General features: G+C 33.8%; 1 protein-coding gene across 1 annotated transcript; it reads left to right on the top strand.

Moving 5' to 3' along the window:
• The first annotated feature begins 176 nt into the window (after window positions 1-176).
• On the top strand, window positions 177-22,956 carry LOC134279443 (RNA polymerase II-associated protein 1-like). Its single transcript, XM_062761846.1, has 31 exons — window positions 177-390; window positions 838-969; window positions 1,832-1,872; window positions 1,996-2,088; window positions 2,797-2,914; window positions 3,197-3,385; window positions 3,724-3,858; window positions 4,156-4,277; window positions 5,409-5,510; window positions 5,851-5,952; window positions 6,126-6,293; window positions 6,590-6,748; window positions 7,047-7,184; window positions 7,272-7,341; window positions 7,573-7,676; window positions 7,776-7,834; window positions 8,052-8,153; window positions 8,465-8,629; window positions 8,731-8,863; window positions 9,008-9,079; window positions 9,201-9,310; window positions 9,660-9,858; window positions 10,288-10,431; window positions 10,515-10,645; window positions 14,892-15,089; window positions 15,253-15,378; window positions 16,376-16,533; window positions 18,519-18,651; window positions 21,845-22,010; window positions 22,396-22,620; window positions 22,726-22,956. The coding sequence occupies exons 1-31, from the start codon at window positions 216-218 to the stop codon at window positions 22,864-22,866; spliced, it is 4,110 nt and encodes a 1,369-aa protein (XP_062617830.1). The 5' UTR covers window positions 177-215; the 3' UTR covers window positions 22,867-22,956.
• Window positions 22,957-23,908: the final 952 nt, after the last annotated feature.

The raw sequence follows: 23,908 nt of genomic DNA, 5'->3' as shown, positions 1-23,908 counted from the left end.
GCAATTTGATGGTATCTTATATAAAATTATTTATGTTTCTACCTTTCCATTGTTTCTACCATAAGAATTAAAACATTTTTGAGTTTCACAGTTGACAAAAGTATACGGAATAAATTTTGCTCGACATATTTTAATGTTTGTTTCTATATCCGGGTGTTTTTAAAATGGCAGCGCCCATCAATTGAGCAATTCTGCAGGAGAAAATTATCAACAGAATGATACCACGCCCAAAACCAGGAGAATCAGAGGACGACTTATTGAGATTTCAGCAGGAATTCCTTGCCAAGCAAGAGAAGAGTGCCGCCAGTCTTGTAAAGAAACCAGATAAAAGAAAAACTTCGACTTCCCAAACAACTGCTTTTTGTGAAAAGGATGTAGTCGAAATCAATGGTATTTATTTCATATAAAACGTTTTGAATTCAGTTTGTTTTGATCTGCTGTTTACGGAAGATTCCTACGCAGAATAAGATCCAATGACTTTGATATTCGATACGTTAAATTACTACTGCATTCAGTGCATTGAAATATCTACTTTACTATCAATTTTTCTATATTTGCAAGAGAGAAAGAATAAAAAATTGTACAAAAGTCTAACTTAGAAAATGGAAAAGGAGGACAAGTAAATGATATCATATAAAAAACATTAACATGTCAGATATAAATACCACTTAGGTATATATTTTTAAGAACTTCCCTTCTCCTTTGCTATCCATCTCTATATTTACAAGAGAGAATGAGAGAATAAAAAATTTTGCAAAATTCTACCTTAGAAAATGGAAAAGGGGGACAAGTAAATGATATCATAAAAAGCAGTAGCATGTCTGATATATTTTTAAGAACTTCCCTCCACTAAGCCGGAATATGATCATGGAGGTCCTCAGATTCCTCACAAGAAAAGCAGGTTTTCAGCATCAAGGGATCAAACTGCAACTGCTGCTGCAGGAGATGATCCAGAGGCAATTATTGACAGTAAGTTTCCTCAGGTTACCAGCATTTTAGTCCAGCTTTTGGTCCTTGGATTCCTACAATAATTTATATACTAATTATCATCATATATGGAAACCAATGTTGTTTGTAAAGAACTACGCACGGCAACCTTTGATTCCGACTACATTTTACAACCATTTAATTCGATATATATCACAATTTGGCCATAAAATTTTTGTTTAGTACAAAGAATAGTTCAATGGTAATTGATTAATTATTTTAATTCCAGTGTTAAATAGTAAAATATTCCCAATTCCAACTCTTGAAATAAGGGTGGTAGACGATTTTTACCACTGAAATTGGGATATAAAGCATCACCATATTCTGAAATAGTCTTGGATATTGATAAATGTTTCTTAAATCTTTTTTTATGTTTTATGCATATAAGATTTAGCATATATATTTAGTAAAATATAATATTTAAGTTGTAAAGCACTTGGAAATTGATGAAAAAATATGCATTTTGTCATTTTTTTTGTATATAACTACAAGTTAATTACCTCCCCCCTCATTATATGCAATATCGTATGATTTGACAAGCACTGAGATGCCCCTTTTTAAATTTTAATCAATTAATTTGCCAATAAAGAGAAAAAAAAACAGTTGGTCACTTTTACACATGTAAACGCGGCGTGTAAATTTTAGGTGACCCTGCATATGGAAATATAAATTATTGTAAATTTGAAAGTTGTTATTACCACAAACCAATAATGTTTTGATTGCCAACAAAAATTGAGCTCCATCACCTAAAACAATTGTACAATATGATTGAATTTACATGTGCATGCACTTTTACATTTCCAATTTGAATTAAGATGAGCTTATCTGGGTTTTTTTTTATCAGAGCATGACAAACATATGGCAGCAGTTCTTACTAAAATTGTGGTAAGTTATTTGTGTAGAAACAACTGTTCATACAGTGCTTTGTCAAAGTTGGACATTATTTAAGAATAAAGTTCCCATTAAATATTATACATCATACATTATTGCCTTTGTTTTGGTCCCTAGGAGAGGGATACTAGGAACATGCAGCCATTCACCTCTGTGTTGGAGTGTTCCTCAGGATTCCCTAAGGTCATGCACAGAGGAAATTTGGAACAGGTAAGTTATCACTTACTCATTAAATTCTGAATATACCTCAAAGTTTGATCACAAATCTTCAAATAATATTACCAGAGACAGGAGAATAGCATTTTAGTTTTCAAAGCTTACTTCAACTTAGTTTGCGGCAAATTGCTGTAGGAAACATATTCCAGAGGGATATAATAAAATATTCTGTTGAATGTGATATGTCTTCCTCAGAGACAGAAAAAGAGAAATAAATGAGATAATATATATGTAATATAAGATGGTAGAGCAGTTATATATATAAGTGATGGAAGGGATTCAAGGACAGTTTGACCTTAGTACTGAAAAGGAGAAAGACAAAGATTGTTAAATGCAGATGATGAAGAAAGTTATCAATCAGGACAAGGTCAAACTTGTGCATTTTCGTTTGGAACTGAACTCTGAATCTGATAAAGAAATTAAAGGGCAACAGTGGATTATCAATAGAATGTTTATATTAGTCAAGTGTAGTTTGCCAGAGTATTAATTTTGTACATTTTATGAAATGCATTGGGTATAAAAATGATCCACAGTTGTGAAATGTCATAAAAATAGGTGTGTTGGAAAGGAGGAGGCATTTATATCCTTTATAATACATGTTCCTTAATGAATTAAAAAGACATGGAACTCCCAAATTCTAGTGGCTATGTGTATGTAAATAAATATAATATGTGTATAAAATTTCTGGCTTCTTCTTCACAGAAAAAGACAGATGGTACCAAAAAACCCAGAAGTCTTTTTGCTCAACAAATGTCCAAGATTTCTCCCAGTGAACTAGGGCTAGTGGTGAAAGAGAAACCAACACAAACCCATACAGCAGGTATTACAGCATGGACCCCAAAAAGATATATTGTTGATATTTTAGAAAATAAATTTTGATATACTGTCTGTATTTGATGAAAAAGAAGAATCATTATATCCACATGAATAGGAGGTTGGTACACTATACAATGTACTCAGTTTATAACTGGTAGAATCTGTATACTAAATGTACAGATCTTATGAATCTTAAATTACCCTTTGACCATGATATTTTCCTAGCTTTAGAATAAATACATTCATACCCAATGTGTATGATTTTCTTCTTCATATTTTCCAATAGCAAGGACTACACAAACACATGTTCAATCTTCAAGCAATAGTGGTCCCCACTTCATCAAAGGAACTGGACTCAGTGCCACTTTTGGTGAAGAAGAGGCTCAGAAAATTCATCAGGAAAATGTGAACAAAATGGCCACCATGTCATCAGAGGAAATTCTAGAAGAGAGGAATAAGCTCCTACAAATGCTGGGTACTCTTGTCTTAAATTTTAATTGTTCCTATCTTAAATTAACACTGATGAATTTTCGTTCATTTTCAAGTCATGATTGTGGAGAAAAACTTTGATAAAGATAACATACCCCTGGTATATGTATATGTATTTAGTTTATTTTTTTTTGAAAAGAAAAAAAATTTATGACCCTATCTGACTGTTAATATCAAGAAATCTCTTTTCATCTTTTTATCCTTTTCATTTGATAAAGATTTATATTCTTATAAACATTTACCACAATGTTTGGTTACTTTGGTGTTCATCGTTTGTGGTGTTGGAATGGTTTTTGTATATTAATTTAAGTCTTGTTAATTCAGATCCAAAGCTGGTGAGTTTTCTGACATCAAAGAAAAACAGACAGACCTCTGAGGGACAAACACACACTTCTGATCAAGATGAGAAAATGGAAACATCAGAATCAAAACAATCTGAGAAGAAACAGACACCTAAAGGTAAATGATTGGCTTTTTTGTTCATTGAAAGAGCTTGGATACTCAATACTTTAAAAATGTAAATTCTAGTTAAGCTTATTTTCTCCATTAGTTGTTAGCTCCCCAGGTTTAAGGATTAAATGAGCCATTATCTGTTTTGTCCTTATTCTTGTCATTAAACATTAACATCCTCAGAACCACAGAGCCAATTTCAATAAAACTTTGCCTCACTGTTTCAAGGTTACTCTACAGTGTGAGATGGCCCATGGGTCTCTTGCACGATCATTTATGGTAATGATTCACATATTGTTTTTAAAGAGGGAGAAGAATTAGACTTACCCATCAAACCTGACAGGAAGTGGATACACATGAATAAAGTGGAGTATGATAAATTATCATGGTTGAAGGATCTTCCTCCACCCTCCACTGATCATAATAAGGTACTCAGATATATAGGCAAGTTTTATAGTGATAATATTGTTGACTTTAAACAACACTTTCAATGTTTCGTAAAATTTTAAATCATGAACAAGACAAAGACTACCGGTAATATGTATATTTCCCCAAAAATATAGAGTATTTTTTATTGTCATTATTTAACTGCATAGCGAAAAAGTAAAAATCACTTTTTATACCCCCGCAAATGAAGTTTGGGGGGGTATATAGGAATCACCTTGTCCGTCTGTCTGTCTGTCCGTCTGTCCGTCTGTCCGTCTGTCTGTGCAATTGTGTCCGGTCCATATCTTTCTTACAGAGGGACAATAGAATCTACTACTCCACACTAAGATTGCTCATAACCTAAGGGTGTGTCATGACCTTGACCAAAGGTCATTTGGGGAAGTTCAAGGTCACTGGAAGAAAAATTTCATAATTCGTGTCCGGTCCATATCTTTCTTATGGATAAACTTGGTAGGTTCTCATTTCACACAAAGATTGCCCATGACCCAAGGGTGTGTCATGACCTTGACCCAAGGTCATTTGGGGAAGTTCAAGGTCACTGGGAGAAAAATTTCAAAATTCATGTTTGACACATATCTTTTATGGATAAACTTGGTAGGTTCTCAGTTCATACAAAGATTGCCCATGACCCAAGGGTGTGTCATGACCTTGACCCAAGGTCATTTGGGGAAGTTCAAGGTCACTGGAAGAAAAATTTCATTATTCGTGTCCGGTCTATATCTTTCTTATGGATAAACTTGGTAGGTTTTCATTTCACAGAAAGATTGCCCATGACCCAAGGGTGTGTCATGACCTTGACCCAAGGTCATTCAGAAGTTCAAGGTCACTGGTAGAAAAATTTAATAATTCGTGTCCGGTCCATCAAGGATAAACTTGGTAGGTTTTCATTTCACACAAAGATTGCCCATGACCTATGGGTGTGTCATGACCTTGACCCAAGGTCATTTGGGAAGTTCAAGGTCACTGGAAGAAAAATTTTATAATTCGTGTTTGATACATATCTTTATTATGCAAAAACTTCTGAAAAACCCAGCGGGGGTATTTTGTCCCAATTGGACAGTTCTAGTTTTTGGTTCATTTATATGTATGATGATTTTGAAATTGATTTTCAGACAGGAACAACTGCTCGTTTTGATTTTGAGGGAAACTTGGTGACAGTCGATGAAGGCATTGATGTCAAGTATGGCCTCCATCACCATGGAGATGAACCAGAGGTTAGAGTTCACAAAAATAGGACATCATTATTTTATTTTTGATGCATATATGTAGTTGAAAAACAAGGCTGCACATGGTACCTGGACTTTTGTCTATATATCTGTAACACTTGGGGTACCCACCTCATATCTGCAATGCCTCCCAAACTACCAAATGAAATATAATGAGACTTTCACAGTATCCTTATTACATAATGCCGATGAGCCAGTTCTACCTCTCATTTCATGTTTCAATAGAAGATATTTGTAAACTCCCTTTTTGATGTTATGTTTGTTTATAAAAGAGATAAGTTTATAAGAAATTAACTTATAAAACTTTATAGTATTTTTTTCTGTGTAGAGGGCTGGTTACTCTTTGGAGGAGTTGTTCCTTTTATGTAGAAGCACCAACATACAGCAGAGGATACTATCACTCAAAACATTAGGAAACATCCTAGTTAAGGTAAATGTGTTTATTTCACAGGAAATTTGTTTACATACAATTGATAAAAAAAAGTGGTTATGTTATTGCAATCCATATTAAAATTATTTTAACTATTAATGTCTTTGCAATTTAATCAATATACCTATATATGTCAATGTATGCTGGCAAATTAGTCTTGATTTTTTTGTTAGACTAGAAATGGTGACCTGGAGGATCAAGTGAATTCAGCCATCTTGCCTACAGTCCTAAATGCAGGAATCCTTTTTCTGGTTCGCTGGGCTATGGATGACAGTGTAGAGGGAGTTGTCTGCATGGCCGTCAAAACTCTGCACTCCATTGTGGTATCAGAAGCTGACGAGGTAAAGATTGCTGTTTTTTTCTCAAGGAATTTTCTAGATTATTTTCTGTTTAAGATCTTCTACATGTGTACTGCAGATTCCTAATTTCATTTGAGTAAGTAATATTGCAAAATGGATTGAAGACCTCAGTAGATAGAATATATATAATTAGGAATCTACAGCATCTACTGTAATTTTGGAGAGAAGGGGGTCAAAGTCTTACTGATTTAATTTTGTGTTGTAGATAGTGAATCTAATATTGTAATATTTAGTCAGCATTTCCTATAAAAGTAAACTGATTTTGTTTTTGGTTACAGGAGTCTTTAGATAGAGTGTTGCCATGGTTTCAAGGACATGTATCTCCATGTCTCAAGACCACCAAAATGTCAGCTGAAATGACCTCCAATGACCCCACACCAGAAGATGAAAAACCATTAGAGACAGACGCTGATGTGCTGAAACGAGATGTTATCTATGTAAACATTTTTTAAAAGTCATTTTTTTACATGTATAATGTTATTTTAAGTACCCTGGTAGGTATAAAAAATATTTTTAATTCAGAAAATATCGTTAATTATCTGTAATAAAGGAGTTATAATTAATTTTTCTCCAGTACCGAAAAATACTGATTCAATTTGTTTATAACATTTTACAGTTTCTGATATTCTGAAGCTATAGACAGTAAACAATGCACTCACTTTTGTCGTTGTTTAATGTAATTTGTAAGTGTAAGTGTTGGATATTTCCTGTAAGTGTTGGATATTTCTGTTACAGTGTCTGGTGATGAGAATGAACCTCCTCCCTTGTCTACACCACATTCTGTTCCACTCCCACCCTCAGGCTCCCACCGTCCTTCAGGGTCTGGAGATTCTGATAAGAATTGTTAGGCACTCACCGCAGATGGCTTACGAGGTCAGAACAGTTCTAGATAATCAAGAAGATTTCTAACATAACACAAAGTTCTGTCAAGTTTTTGATTGTCTTCAACTTATTTTATAGGTGGAAAGATGCCACGGATTATTAGAGCTTATTGTTGAAGAATTCCTGCCCACCAGTTGGAGATTGTTAGGTACATTGTATTTCTTGATACTGTTGAAAATTTTAAAGTGCGAAAAGCACTTGGATGAATTTTCAACTATATATAGATATATTCATGTATGTAACATAGTATCAAACACTGGCAGTTTAACACCGTTCGAGGAATTGCTCACAATTTCAGTATCAGATTTGGAATTTTATATCATTTCATATATTGCACTGTGACAATGTGATCATTCAGTCTGATTTGTTTGTTCTATAGATGTGAAGGCCCCCTTGTCAGACCTCTATGGTGTTCCTGTACCCATGGCAATGAAGCTTGTCAGATGCTTAGCTCAGTCTGGAAGGAACTTGGCAGCTACACTGGTAACAAATTCTGCTTTAATAATCATAGCAAAATATTGAGAATTCTATTGACAAGCTGTCTCTATGACCAAGCCATTATCTTACAATTTTCTATTTCAGGTTGATAAATACCATATAAAGGCTAGGTTTTTAAGATATTTGGTGGAGAAAAATGCAGAGTGAGTATTTTTTGTTTGTTGAAGTTATGTATGTTTACATATCGATTGAATCGCTAAAAAGTGGTACACATATTCAAAATTAAGGTTATGTATAAAGGAGAAATATACCTAATTTAGTATTTATATTCATGCAAAAAAATTATTATTTTAAACATTGTTATTACACTGTATTAAGCATCGAGCTTGTCTTAAACAGAATTATTTTCCTAATGAACAGTGATTTGCTGCTCCCCCAGAGTGAGGCTCTAAGGTTACAGATAGAGAGCTACAGGACATGGAGGGCGTGTCTTAGTTATGGTCTGGCTGCAGATCTCTTCACGTAAGCTCCTTAATATCCAGAGCTTAACAGTTATGTCTAGGAGGGCATGACACAGTATAGGAGGATATAGAAAGACTGCTAGTAGTTAAGGAAATGCCAGACTATCCCTGGATTACAATTTTACCAGCAGTGGATAGCTGGCACAGATCACTTTTTCATTTGTTTTACATTAACTTCCTAGAATTTAATATTAGATAATTAGATCAATTCACATCCAAAAGTTGCTCATAACTTCAAGCACATGATTATGTGAATCTTTCATAACATTGAGATAAATGAATTGTGATTTGTTATGTTTTCTTTACTTTTAGAGACATTTTTCCTTGCATACTGTCACAGTTAGAGGGTCTTCAAAGGGATTACCTAGAGAGTCCCACTCTTAAGTGTACAAGAATGACAGCATTTATTACAGTCCTAGAATCAGTTGTATTATTGGCCGCCCAATGTGATCAGAGGAAATTTGGATCAAGTGCAAGGTAATTCATTTTTGAAATGTCTAGTCTAGTCTAATCTGTTATGCAGATCAAATGAGAGTATACATGAAATTTAACTCACATCTCTATGTTTCTTGCTACAGCAAACTTCCAAGTGACTCAGATCAAAATTTATTGCCTAGTGTCACATGGAGCCAGATCACTGATGTTAGTCAGATTGTCCTGGATGTTTGTCACAAATGCTTAAAAAACCTAGAAAATACATATCAACATAAGGTATGACATGAGTGAACAATATAGCTATCAATTTTCTGTCAAGTCATTTCTCTAAAATGTCTTGTGATACGGAATTTTTAATAGTGGAATGATATTTTCTCTGAGCGTCATATGTATCAGAGATTTTTTTTTCTCTAATTGCAGAAATTCAACTTAGATTATGAGGTTTCATGTCTGAATTTCATGGCATCATATATTTCATCCTGGTCTTCACATGTAAGTTAGTTCATTTTAGCTGTATATTCAAATGTCATCTTGATAAAATGTCATTTTCTGTTTTGTACACTGTTGCCAGGAGGAATAATCCATTTAACATGCATTTTTTTCTCTTTTAAAGAAAAGTTTTGATCCTGTGGCAGGACTTCAGTCTATAGAGAAGATATTTACTGATGTGTTAGAACCGCTCATCAAATCTCTGGGATTCCAGGCCGTCATCTCAAGTTTATGGTAACTATTATCAAAGGAAATCATTGGAAATTGTTAATACAATTATTTTTTTCAATTTTATGTAAAATATGCATTAAAGAAAAAAATGTACCGGTATTTTTGTTTGATGCTTTAATAAGAACACATGTTCTTAAGGTGCTTATTAAAGTGTAGTCACATATTGTTATTCTGTATTCCACTTATTTAGGCATTTTATCATAAGGATTATGAAATTGAGTTTTATCACTGTGCAAAGTTTCTTGCAAGAGATTCAATAATCCAAATGTTTATTGAGAACATTTTATTTGGATAAAAGTCATCGGGAAATCTGGAATAATGAAGCACCATTGAAAATATTTGCTCATTTCAGTTCTTGCTCAAGCTTCCTGCACCCAGAACATCAGTTAAAAAGGGAATATGCTGACAATTTGCCAGGGCTTGGCTTGAGAATAAATGATGGCCACTTAATAGAACCCTGTCTACAGGAATACTCACCTTTTGGTATGGTGGGAGCAGTTCTGAGGGTGTTATGTATTACCAGTCAAGTTCACAAAGGTCTTCAAGCAAAGGTATATGAATTTTTAAAATTTTATTAAAGCCACAGTGGATGCTAAAAAAGCAAAAAACAAACAGCCAAAAGAAAGATTTTTATACAAACATTTTTGCTGTCAAAACCCCACCCCAAAGATTAATCATTTTAGAGTTGATGTTCATTTTGATATGTTCCTTCAGTAAATAAATATAAAGTGCAAACACTGCATGCCATATACTATATACATACAGCAAAACTTGGTTATAATGAAGTCATTGGGACCTATGAAATTACTTCGCTATATCCATAATTTGTTATAAACATATAAAAAATTCATTAAAATTATATAGCTTGGGGTCCAAGATGACTTCGCTATATCCGTGAATTCGCAATATCTGTATTCATACTAAACGAGTTTTACTGTATCTGTATACTTTAAGCACACCACAACTTCTTCTCTTTGTAGATTGCTGACCTTATTTCTTCTGAAGGACACTTATTAACTTATCAAAGGAAAATGGCAAACTGTCCAAGATCCACCTCCTCTTGTCATTTCAACAAATATGAAGACTTAGTGATGTATTTCTTCATAAAATTAGTCACCAGTAATGTGAGTCAACTTAAAATCACTTAATTAAACTGAACTTCTACTGTATGTGAATAAAATGATGAATCAAAGTTTCTTATTCTTAGCCTGCCAGTGAGAAGACAGCCCCTCTGGTACAAAAACTGATGCTCAGGTTGATGACACAACTTCAACATGGAGATGAGTTCTTAGTTCATGACCTTTTATCAACAGTAATGTTCTCACCAAATGTATGGAAGTAAGTTACTCAGTAAACTGATAAAGAAAGTAAGTTTGATAAATTCTTTGAGATTATAATTGAATTCATGAAAAGTACTACTGTAGATTCCTAAATATATGCGTGGAATTAATTATTGCATAATTTCGCGTGAAGCATCACATGCGAAATAAAATTACTCGCTTTTATTTTTATGGTGCCGAAATCTATGTACAATCTCTTGATCAAACTCCACTCACGAATTATTTTTCTTGTGATTTGCCGTCGAAGAGCCCATTCATGAAAATAAGTACTCGCGAAAAATAAGGAATCTACAGTATTCAATAGTTTGTAAGTAAAAAAGGTATATGCATTTAATCAAGAGGCCCATGGGCCACATCACTAACCTGAGCACTGTGGCTAGGAAAAGGTGGAAATCGGTTTATTATGGAAAAGTTAAAATCCAAAAGTAGTCCCATAACCAATCATGACTTTGCTATTCTTGAGCAGATGATCTTTAAAGAATTTTCCTATATATGTCTATGTAAAACTTTGGTCAGGCATTTTGGCCCTGCCCTACCCCTGGGGGTCATGATTTGAACAAACTTGAATCTACACTACGTGAGGATGCTTCCATATAAATATGATCAATTATGCCTTTGCTATTCTTGAAAAGAAGATTTTTTTATAGGGCTGGGTATTGGGCAGAAATTTCGTATTGCGATATATTGCGATATTTTTAACTGTATTGCGATATGTATTGCAATATTTTCAACGAAAATAAAATGGTATTTTCTTAATAAATTTACTTTAATTTACATGCAGAATGTACATAACTATGATAAGTAGCCAAAAGAAAAAAATCTTGTTAAATTTATCAAAGTAATGCTCTGAAATACAACCATAAAACAGCTTCTGTCTTACTGTTTGGCTTAATAACAAGCCTTTAATTCTTACATTTATTTTTATATTTAATGATAAAATTCCATAGTCTAAGTATATTGCCGATATATCGATATTACAAAAACATATTGCAATACAATATTTTTTGTCATTGTTTTGCAATATACCGAAATATCAATATTTTTGCCCAGCCCTAATTTTTAAAGAATTTTCCTATATATTTCCATGTAAAACTTTGATCTGACATTGTGGTCCCGCCCTACCCCCAGGGGTCATGATTTGAACAAACATGTATCTACACTACCTGAGGATGGTTCCATATAATATGATCAATTATGGCTTTGCAATACTTGTTGAGAAGATTTTTAAAGAATTTTCCTATATATTTTTATGTAAAACTTTGGTCGGCCATTGTGTATGGCACGCCAAATTCACAAAAATGAGCTAAACCTAGTTTCACAATTCACAAACCAGGTTTATCGACTGTAAACTATAGTGTACAAACAGTGAACTATAGTTAACGATTCGTTAACTATTGTTTTCATCTGTAAAACTATATTTAACGGTTGTTAACTATAGTTTACGAATGTTAATTTAAGTTTATCTGTCTGTAATAAAGCGTTAACAATAGATTTTGTTGATAAACATAGATTCACGTTTGTAAACTATAGTTTACAATCGTAAACTATAGTTAAGAGTTGTTAATCATAGTTTCACAAATTGTGAAACTATATTTATCAGATCGTTAACTATAGTTAACGGTTTGTAAACTATAGTTTACAAATCGTGAAACTGTATTTATCAGATAATCTATGTTTTGCAATCGCAAATGATTGTTTTCGGTGTTAGGTATAGTTTACGGTTGTGAAACATAGATTATCACTTTAACTATGGTTTACAGAATGATGTGAAATATAGATTAACGTTGTTAACTACAGTTTACGGTTTGTTAACTATAGTTTACAACCAATAAACCTAGTTTATCGATTGTGAAACTATGATTATCTCATTTTTGTGAATTTGGCGTGCCATAATTGTGGCCCTGCATGTCATGATTTGAACGAACTTGAATCTACACTACCTGAGGATGTTTCCCCATAAGTTTCATCTTTCCTGGCGCAGTGGTTCTTGAGAAGATTTTTAAAACATGCCTCCAAATTTTCAATAATTCCCAATTATCTCCCCTTGAATGAGGGCGTGGCCCTTCGTTTGAATAAACTTGAATCCCCTTCACCCAAGGATGCTTTGTGGCAAGTTTGGTTGAAATTGGCCCAGCAGTTCTTGAGAAGAAGTCTAAAATGTGAAAAGTTTACAGACAGACGGACAGCTAAACGGAGGCCGGACAAAATGTGATCAGAAAAGCTCACTTGAGCCTACGGCTCAGGTGAGCTAAAAAAAAAAAGTAAAATGCTTTTGAATTATTTAAGGTATTTTTTTCAATAATTAAAGATTAAGATTGTGTTCCCGTTTTGCACACATTTGTAATTAGGTATAGAACAATAGGTGTGAAGTGTGTTTTTATAGCAATTATAGTCTGATTTCTGGTTTTGATTTACCTGTGAATACCTGATTTAGCTTAATGTATTCTTAAGGGGTTTAATACAATTTTACAAACATTTTATTAAAATTCTATATATATTTATGGGAAAATATTTGATTTTATTGAATACAATATTAATATTTATTTAATATTATTTATTAATTAAGTACATTTTTTTTTAAAAAGACATTAATTTTCAGTCTTGATAGCTGTGAAGTCTTCTAAATGAATTCAAGATGTAACAAATAGTACAGAAATTTTGTGTCTTTCCATGTTAGTAAATTGTTGATTATTATATCAATCTATGTTTTATCATCAAAGTGAATATATATGCAGTTGTATCAACATTTTGAACTATAAAATAGAGGAAAAAATTCAGAGTTATCTCATTCAAAAATATCATTATAATTCAATAACTTTGTATTTATTCTAGGGATGTCAACGAGTACCCGGTTAACCGGGTACTCGATCGAACGTCCGAGTATCGAATACTAAAATCGGTACTCGGTTACTCGGATGTATATTTTTTGAATATTTCTAAGCTTATTTATTATGCATTAAACAATATCTTTTAAAACGTAAAATGCTCATTGCACTTGTACATACAGTAATTAGGGTTTACTACGACTCTAAATGACCGTTATCGCCTGTGGCAGTGTTTATACAGTTATTATCGTGACCAAGCACTTGGGGTACCTGACTTTTCTCACCTTCGGCTGTCTTCTACCCTTATTTTTTGTTTGGCTTTAATTATTTGTTTTCACTGAACATCGTTTTAAATCCATTAGGTTTAAATAAATTAGATATTTTTGTCAATTCTCCGAGAAACCGTAAATTCTCGGGAAAAGAGCGGATGATATTACATGTGCGATTATCGATATAGTTGTGTTTGATTACAACTGGTTGTAGGCAAAGGCTTTAATTAAACTGATGGCCATTGTTGCACCAAACTACAAAATACCGTCCCGTAATATTATAAAATCTAGGATCGAAAAAGTGTACGAAAATCGCAAATCCGCTCTGTTAGGACGACTTGATCAAGTGCAAGTTGATACCGTACGTAGCTCTGACAACTGATACCTTGTCGTCAAACGCTACAAAGAGTTACATTACAATTACGGAGCAGATTATTTTTTTTAAACAAAAACACTGTGAACAACTTATGATTTTATATCTTGTGTTTATCTGATAAATAAATTGAATTTTAAAAAATGTTTAATTTCGTCGGGCACGAAGTGCTCATCATTATTACAAAAGAAATACATTTACGGATAAGCCTCCTATCAGTGCATCTGGTTTTATTTCTACAAGAGTTTACAATGTTTTACAGTCTTCAATTTACTTGTTCATATTTATTTGCACTTTTACCGAGTACCCGGGTACTCGATCGGAAAAACGTCCGAGTAACCGAGTATTGAAAATTGACCAATTTGACATCCCTAATTTATTCCCTTACTTTTTCACTATAAGTTTACCTTCCACATACTAACTAATCATGGTATAGACTATAGGAATTAAGTAATTATCTCACCTGGTCAAATTCCCGTTTTCACACATTTTTTAATTACTTGTAATTAAAATGTGTGCAAAACGGGAACAAACCCTGTAAATGACTTTTTATTCTCGAGAACTTTATTTTCACATAATTATGCTAGACAATGAGCTGGTGAAAACTTCATTCTTGTTTATAAAAGTATTCCTTACAATCATATAGAGGAATATAACAACAATACGTGAAAATTATGTCTCACTGATAAAGAATTAATGACTACCTCGCGAAAATAAGGTATCGCGAAAATTTAGTGATCTACAGTATTTTGTTATGTTTGTTGAATTATTTTATAGACAAGACAAAGATGAGATGACCAGTTCCCTGGAGAACCTGCAGTTGTCTGATGCTGTACATCTGTGTAGTGTCACCCAGGAACAGGTGACTGTCAATCAAACGCAACTGGTGGCCGCCACTCTTTCTCAACTGGTTCCTATCAGAGCCACGTACCTTCAAGCTTTGTCCAGCCACCAAAAGATGGCTATACATTCTAGGTATAACACATGTCTTTGTTTCGGGATCTCATATGAAAGATGTTAGTGAATAACTGACATAAAATTTGAAACAGTTAGTAAATCTTGTCTATATTTTTTTCAGGACTGGTCATTTTAATAAAATATGTATACTTTAAGTTACAGTTTAATATTTCTGTTACAGACACAGATTCTTAATGCAGGCATTAGAAGTTCAGAATCTGGTGTCCTCCACACCGGCGGAGACCCTGCTCCCATTAGACTGGATGTATCTCCCCCTGATAGATCTCTACAACAGATTTAGCTCAGTGTAAGTTCTCTATTGATATGTTAGATCTCTACAACAGATTTAGCTCAGTGTAAGTTCTCTACTGATATGTTAGATCTCTACAACAGATTTAGCTCAGTGTAAGTTCTCTGTTGATATGTTAGATCTCTACAACAGATTTAGCTCAGTGTAAGTTCTCTATTGATATGTTAGATCTTTACAACAGATTTAGCTCAGTGTAAGTTCTCTACTGATATGCAAGATCTCTACAACAAATTTAGCTCAGTGTAAGTTCTCTACTGATATGCAAGATCTCTACAACAGATTTAGCTCAGTGTAAGTTCTCTACTGATATGTTAGATCTCTACCACAGATTTAGCTCAGTGTAAGTTCTCTATTGATATGTTAGATCTCTACAACAGATTTAGCTCAGTGTAAGTTCTCTACTGATATGCAAGATCTCTACAACAGATTTAGCTCAGTGTAAGTTCTCTACTGATATGCAAGATCTCTACAACAGATTTAGCTCAGTGTAAGTTCTCTACTGATATGTTAGATCTCTACCACAGATTTAGCTCAGTGTAAGTTCTCTACTGATATGTTAGATCTCTATAACATATTAAATTATTGATATTTCTCTTCTGATATGTTAGATATAACAGATTTTGCTTGGTGTAAGTTCTCTACTGATATGATAGATCTCTACTACAGATTAAGCTCAGTGTAAGATCCCTTTTTATCTCTAATGATATATCAGATCTCTACAACTGTTACAGATTTAGCTCAGTGTAAATTCTCTTCTAATCTCTACTGGTATGCTTGTAAGTTTTCTTCTTATTGTTACTGATATGAATGATCTCTAACATGAATAAACCTCGGTGTAAGTTCTAACCTCTAGTAATCCCATAGATCTCTACAACAAATTTAGTTCAATGGATATGTACTTTTATTGTTGAATATGTGAATTAAAAGCGTCAATGACTTAAATTTATATTAATTAATCTGTGAATGTGTCTCAAAAAGGACTTTCCTTAAATAGTGGAGCAGATGTTCAGGACGCCCTGTCTAAGACCGAGGTATCCATGGTGACATCTGTCCTGCGGTGGGTGTACCTCCTAGAGAAGTCTCAGCCCCAGGTCACGGAGTCTGTGTCCCCCACTCTCAGGGTCTCCAGGGTTATGTGTACATTCTTAACAGGTAAATTTCATTACAATTAACAAATTTGATGGCACTATAATTTATGGAAATGTAAAAAATATTATACCATACTTCATGATATCACATTTTTTTGTGTATTTAAGGGAAACTTGATTTTTACTGGCAGATATTTAAAATTTGCTGATGTCTTTCCTTATGTAACAATGCTAATAAAATTGAAATTCAATTTTCAATGACATGCAGTTGGTCACATGATCAGATATTCTTGCGAATGGAAAGCAAACTGCACGAGCAATTTGGAAAGTTCTGACTGTGACGTCACATGACGTCATAGATACTTAACGTTGCATTTCAAAATCAAAGTCTGAATAATGCCTTTATTTCTTTGTAATATGAATAAAAATGTAATATACAGATATAAGAAATAAAATATCATTTTTTAGAGTTTCATTGGGTTATGACATGAAGTTGGTACGTGATCAAATCTACTATAATGCCCTTCATGCGTTATAGAATTTGATCATGTGACCGACTTTTTGTCATACCCCAATGAAACTCTAAAAATGATATCTTATTTCTAAATTGAATAATATTCTCGTTTTGTCATTGCTGAGACTCTTCATATTGTAGACTCATAATAAAAATATGAGAGGATACTAAAAAGAATCCCCTGGGATTATTTATTTTGCCTGCAGCTGAAAATCACTAGATTTATATTTATCTCTCATATTACAAATAGTCATTACCCCTGTCTACAAGTGATAGCTATTCTGATGTTAAGGGTGAGCCTGGGTCAAGTTTACATTCACTACATGTATTAGGAATTGGCAGTTTAGCATACTTCAATTGGTTCTTTTTACAAGATACTGTATGTTTGTACAGCCTTTTCAGAGTTTACTTAGGTGACCTATTGCCATCGTTTTTAACCACATTGTGTGTTGTGCAACATACATTACCAGTTGAACATTGAACAATTGTGATGAGGAATGAAAAATATGGTCTTTTAAATCTCTTTCACCTAAATATATAAGACATACAGCTTACTCCATTTATATTGAACTCGCTTATTTTGAAATAAAAGTAAATCCCCAGTTTTTGACTTTCATATTCTTTGCATTAAAATAACGGTTATATTGAAATCGGCTATATTGAAATTTCGCTTATATTGAAGCCACTGATCGGTCCCCACAGGTGATAATGAGTTGTTTTCATAAGATTATACTGGCGGCTGTCGTTATGGTTGGTGACAGAAATTATGCCTTACTGACCAGTTAATTGATATTCAAAGGTGTGAATAATTAAGTTTTCACCTTATGTGTTTTATAGTGCATGCTCTTACGAAATAAAATTATTCACTGCTAAATTCTTTGTTTCCATGTATATAATACGGAAGTATTTAGGCTAAAGGCAACATATTAACCCCCACAGATATTGAAAAAAAAACTTAACTTTCAAATTAAATACGTACTGTTAATGGCTAATGATAAACCTAAATTCGAAATAGGTAAGAGATCAACCCGAGTACACTTACGATGAAATACATGCAGCGTTCAGCAGTACTCAACAGTTTGACATCGGTGATTTTTCTCCAAAATGTAAATAAATGCGGTCGGGGAATAATAATGAAGTTGAAGATCGTCTTATCGATAAAAAAAAGAAAGACACAATTTTATTTAAACTTTCAAGGACTAATATTCCATGTAATCTGTACACTGTTATAGGTAAACGTGACAAAATTAATTTGTTGGAGTTTGTTCTTTATTTTAAGATCGGGATTGAACTTTTAATTAAAAAAAAAATGGCTGCTTCACGGTTTCGCTTATATTGAATTTCGGATATATTGAAATAATTTGCATGGTCCCCCTGAATTTCAATATATCCGGAGTAGGCTGTATAAGCAAATATACATTGAATGTTTCTTCTACTCAGAAACCAGAGAAGAATCCTACCTTAAGTTTAAAAGTCATAGCAGTGCCGTCTCTGACTTTGTCAGTTTTCTAGTCTTAGTTTTGATGCTGTTTCAGGTAACGACTTATTTATGGATAAGACTGTATACCTATACCTAGCGGCCTTACTGAGGGAGTTCTCCACACCCCGCCTTTTGGGACAGTTGAACTTTGACGAGCAAATTCCAGGGATTGTGTCTTTTTATGATTTGTAAGTAAGATGATTTTACTTCTTTCAATAAGTATCTTAAAAAAAACTTGAAATAATATTATTGAACTTTGGTATTTAGCATTTAACTAATCATGAACAATTTGGAACAAAAATTATGAATTACCGTACTTAAATACAATTTATGTATTGATTCTTATTACTAGTATCCGAAATAAATACATGTATATATTTCTGTCCATGGTTTAGTCCTAGGTGGAGAGAAGTGGGTTATTTGCTAAGAAACTTATTATACCAATGGGACAACCAAAGCTTCTGCCCCCTTAATCCCCTTAAACATGGGGAACAATTTCAAGTCTTCAGGTTAATACTAGTAACAGACCTGTCTGCAAGTAAATATGGTGGACCCATCAATGTCAATCTCATAACTACATGTATGTCCATCCTGATTAAGTATCTACTTTAAGTACCCCAAAACTATAAAATGATTTCCACCATTTGATGAAACAAAATAAAAGTAAACAGATACCTGATTCTGGTTTAAGAAAACCAGTTAACTTAACTTAAGTCAACCAGACATTTAGGTAGTGATCTGAACACTGGGTAAAACGTCTTGTCCAGCACTGTGTGGAACTGAGGTGGTGAGTATTTCATGATCTGTGTTTGTTGGAGCTTCTTGGAGCATTTCATCACAGTCCTCTTCCTGATCCACAGAATTTGTACTGATGATATAGATCGAATTTGAAGAGAAAGACATCCTCATATTGTCTGCGACGGACGGCATTTTCCCATGGACTTCAAGTTGTGGTTTGGTCTGGATCTTCAGATCTGGAGTCTCTTCAGACGTCACTCTCTCGTTGTCTTCTGCTTCACTTCCAACGTAAGACAGACTGATGTTTTCAGGTTTATTTGATGAACTGGTGGTGTTGTTTGAGTGAACTTTTCCATGACAGAAAGGCCACAGTTTGATTATGGTGGATCTGACATTGGAATTCAGGACACAGTAGCTGATGGCATTGGTAAAGATGTTGGTGAATCGTAGGTATAGAAATAACATGTGACCGTTGATTTGTTTCATTGAGAGGTCAGGTTTGTTGCCTGAGTCAATAAAAATAAGAAGGGTGTGTGGTAAATATGTGATGAAAATCTTGAAAAACAGGACAATTACTGACATTACCAGCCATTTCTCTCTGTGCGGAACTCTTCTGTCAAGATCTAGAGATTTTCTACGATGGCTTTTGAGATTGGAACGAACTTTGAACAATTTGATACCAATGGCAATGTAAGTGAACAGAATGATTGGAATGGTGAATAGAAAGATGGCGGTACTGAAGAAAAATCCATCCCTCTCCTTCCCATTGTAATGGCAGGTAGATGTGTGGATACTGTAGGATATGTTCTCCCAGGGGAGGAAAAGTGTGTAAACAAACACCAAGGGGCACACCACCCAGCTAAACACTAGGATAAAATAGTAATTCCACTGAGGTCCAAATATCTTCTGATACAAAGCATGATGGTTAATCATAAAGTATCGACTCATACCCATCAGAATTAGAATCAGGTACTCCGTTCCCAGAATGGAATACTCCAGATACAGCTGTAGCTTACAGACCGCAGTGTATGTGTCATGATTCAGGAGTGTTGGATAAAGATATTTAGCATCCAGAGCCATAAACAGAGTCACCAGGAAGCTGGTCAGGAGATTGTTGATGAACAAATTCATGGCGAGGATCGTGTCTTTGTGGTATTCTACGTCGTGGTGGTACTTCTTTACGATGGCGAGAACGACACTATTGCAGAATACTCCCAGGAAGGAAAAAGTCAGAGACACTCTAAAATGGATCTCTCTAATGTCTTCTTCATTGAATTCCCCTGGAGGACCAGGGAGGGAAATATTCATTTTTAGAGTCAAGTTCTGAGCTGAGTAATACATTGTAACCAATTCTTTACTTCTGGTGGAAGTTTCAGTTAAAAATGGAAAGTCAGTCCAATATTATGAAAATTCTTCAGTCTTTCGATTCCTTTTTTTCATCCAAATTTTTTTTTTCACTACCTATCCGTCAATTTTGGTACAGTGCATGTGATGAGGTCAGTCCTGCTTTTGTTCGTCCATATTAATTCATTGTTATACCAACATTTTCATGTTCTAAATGAATTGATTTCTTGTGATGTGCAACACATTAAGTTCACACAAGACCCAGTTTAAAATTATCACAGTCAATAGTTCTCCTATGTCCATTACCTTTATTGACTCCAGCTCCCAGGGGGCGTCACTGATTTGAGAGTTTCTGATTTCAATTATAAATGATTCATTTGTCATCATCAAATGTGAACAGTTATGAAACCCACATTATTTTAGGAATTGTTGGAGAAAGTTTAGTTTTAGTTTAGTTTAGCTTAGTTTAGTTTAGAAAGTGTAAACTAGTGAGGAGTTTTAAAGGTTACTTTGATAAATAGTATACATGTACAAAAACCTGTATATTTAGACCTATTAAATTATGGTCTGAGGTGAATTTTCTGTCTTTAGCTATACTGAGAGCTTATGTAAGGTGTTTATATTGTCAATCTATCCACCTGTCTGTGTGTCTGTCTAAAAAACGATTTAAAAACGCTAATCCTCCTACAGTTTTGGTCTGATTTCAAAACTTTGCACTTAAGTAGACTATACTGAGATACACTTGTACCTCATACTTTTTAACAACTTATGATTATTTTCACTTCATTACTGTTGCATAGTTTCAAGTCCAAGTGCTGCTTTTCTTTTCCTTTTGTTTTAAGTACAGTTTATCACTGTATAGCTACAGTCTTGATAGTTGAAATCGTTTTTTGCCCAGGACCAAGTTTTCCAAAGATCTTCTGCATACTGTTGCCCTTTATCTTTTTTTACTGTTAGTTAAATTGCGATTCCAATTTGAAAAAGAAGAAATCAGTATGAAATACATGTATTTTATAAGCGGCCTAAGGCCCAGGAGACCCAATATACTGCTAAAACGTGGAATTAATTTTTGCTGTGTACGCGGTTACAAAGTTTTTTCCACAGAAATTCTTCATATCATAGTCAATATACATGTAAAGCATAGTGAGAATCTAAGAAATCTGTGTAATTTTCTACATGCAGATTAAAATGAAAGAAACATTCTGCAAAATTATGACCCAGTAGAAAAAAAGCTAGTCTACAGTATTTGGGATTATACATGAAATAGGATGATATCAGTGTGATCTTCCTCCATTACAGGTATTCGGCCCTCCTGCAGCAGTTTGAGGCTGTGTCGTTCGGAGACTCTCTCTTCTCCTGCTATATCCTCCTCCCCATTCAACAAAAACATGACCTCCAGCTCAGAAAGGCATTATGGATGGAGCATTCTGGGATACTGCGCTATATGCACATTTCTTTGAAAGAGGTCAGTAAAAAGTAGAATGAAATCTCAATTTAATTCATTATCCAATATCCAAACTACTCATTTTCTGTTGTACAGTATTGCAGTATTTATTTGCTGACATGAATTCAGTTTGAAGCAACCTTCACCAAGATTAGAAAAACAATGAATTTTTAAATTTTCTTCCTGGCAACCATTCTCACTTAACTACATGTACTTTATAATGTCTACTTTAAATTTCGGAGTGTAACAAAGATCTGATTTTAATCAGATTGCTTTTTCGCAAAGGACCAGCTAGGTTTTTCCACAATATTCAAAGATAAAAAGTATTAATGAAAATTCTGCATTGTAAATACTTGTAGATTATTCTATAGTTAGGAATAATGACAGATAAGCTTTGCATTTTCAGATCCCAATTCCTCTTGATAATTTTTTGAATCCTGAAGAGTCGGACGTGGAGTTGATCAGGTTGTATTTCCAGAACTTGTTGTCAAGGCGACTGCAATTTCATTGGTCCCCTTTGCTGTATTTAATTGCCATACACCATGTGAACAGGTTCATTTACAATCAGGACAAGAAACACTCTCGACTGAAACATGGAATGATTCTGCAAACCATTAAATCTCATCATAAGGTACGATCATCTCACTAGCTAATTTATAGCTTAATCAACGTAGACTTGTGCTTGTTAGGAAAGTTTATATAGAATTTTTTACTGAAAATGAATATTTATCTCCAGGAGTTGTGCCAGCATTTATTGCACTATAAAATGGTGGATCTGGAAAAGGATTCTGGAATTGAACTATACAGAGAACTTCCACAAATCAGGAGAGGTCTTCTGGAACAAGTTAAGAGCGAGTCGACAGAGTCGTCTTCCTGATGCACAGACAATGTGAACAGTGCTTAAAATAAATCCTCCATGATTTCTGTTTTGTGTAAAATACATTTATTGAAATGACTTGTGCTGACTTGTTTTGCTATTTTTTTTTTAACCAGAAGTCTCTGTCGAGACTGAAGCTCTACTGGTTTGAACTTATAGCAAAGGAAGAGAAAAGTACTTAAGCAGCTGGGATTTGAAACTAAATAGAATAATGATCGTTGATAAAGTCTCTTTATGAGTGTAGTCTACTTGTGTGCCAAGTTATACTGAAATCAGACCAAAACTGTAGGAGGAGTAGCATTTTGAAACAATTTTACAGACATTTCTATTTTTAGTAACCACGGCAACACCGTTCATCAAAATTAAAATTCGATACACAGAATTATGTATCTTTTGAGTAAAATACATTTATTGAAATGACTTGTACTGAATTGTTATGCTAGTTTTTTTTTAAATAAATGTAGAAAAAATCATTTTTTATAGATTGTGTGTTATTAATGTAGAAAAACATTTGAAATAAACCCTGCAACACCAGGCCTGGGGGCCATAAAACTTAGACGAGCGTTCTATTGATCTCAGTCTCACTTTTTCCAAAGGAATAAATAATGGAAAAGTGAGATCAAAAGTGAGCTCATCTAAGTTTTATGGCTAATCTTCAGCTGGACTGCACTCTAGCCCTAGGAGCCATTTGCCATTTGCTGTACAAACTCTCATCAACATGCAAAACTTTTAGCCACATTGTTCTGATTTTTTTTTATATAAATACATGTATCTCACTGTATCTGTAATGATCCTATTACACACTCTGTTTAATCTTTTTCATAAACTGAAGGCAATACTTTTATTAGCAGAAATGATAAGAAATTATTGCTCTTGTCTACTTTTGAATTATTAAAAAGTTGTGTTTGGTTTCAAGATTTGCATTATATTTTGCCTTATAATTTTACGACTTCTCCTGTAGACTAGCCTGAACTGAAGTTCCTCCTTGAACTTGAGTCAAGAGGTTCAGCTCATAAACTTTCTAATTTTAAAGTACAATATA

This window comes from Saccostrea cucullata, unplaced genomic scaffold, assembly GCF_032062105.1.
Source record: "Saccostrea cucullata isolate Sc308-1 unplaced genomic scaffold, CSIRO_AGI_Scuc_v1 ctg364, whole genome shotgun sequence".
NCBI lineage: Eukaryota > Metazoa > Mollusca > Bivalvia > Ostreida > Ostreidae > Saccostrea > Saccostrea cuccullata.
The sequence above is the reverse complement of the archived record's forward strand: the minus strand, read 5'-3'. Positions and strand labels throughout refer to the sequence as shown.

What these genes read in the sequence shown, in the direction of transcription:
- LOC134279443 (XM_062761846.1), top strand. Translation starts at nt 216, where the DNA reads ATGATACCACGCCCAAAACCAGGAGAATCAGAGGACGACTTATTGAGA. An exon ending in GGATGTAGTCGAAATCAATG is followed by an intron (nt 391 to 837) that starts GTATTTATTTCA and finishes TATATTTTTAAG; the next exon opens with AACTTCCCTCCACTAAGCCG. An exon ending in TACAACAGATTTAGCTCAGT is followed by an intron (nt 15,379 to 16,375) that starts GTAAGTTCTCTA and finishes TTCCTTAAATAG; the next exon opens with TGGAGCAGATGTTCAGGACG.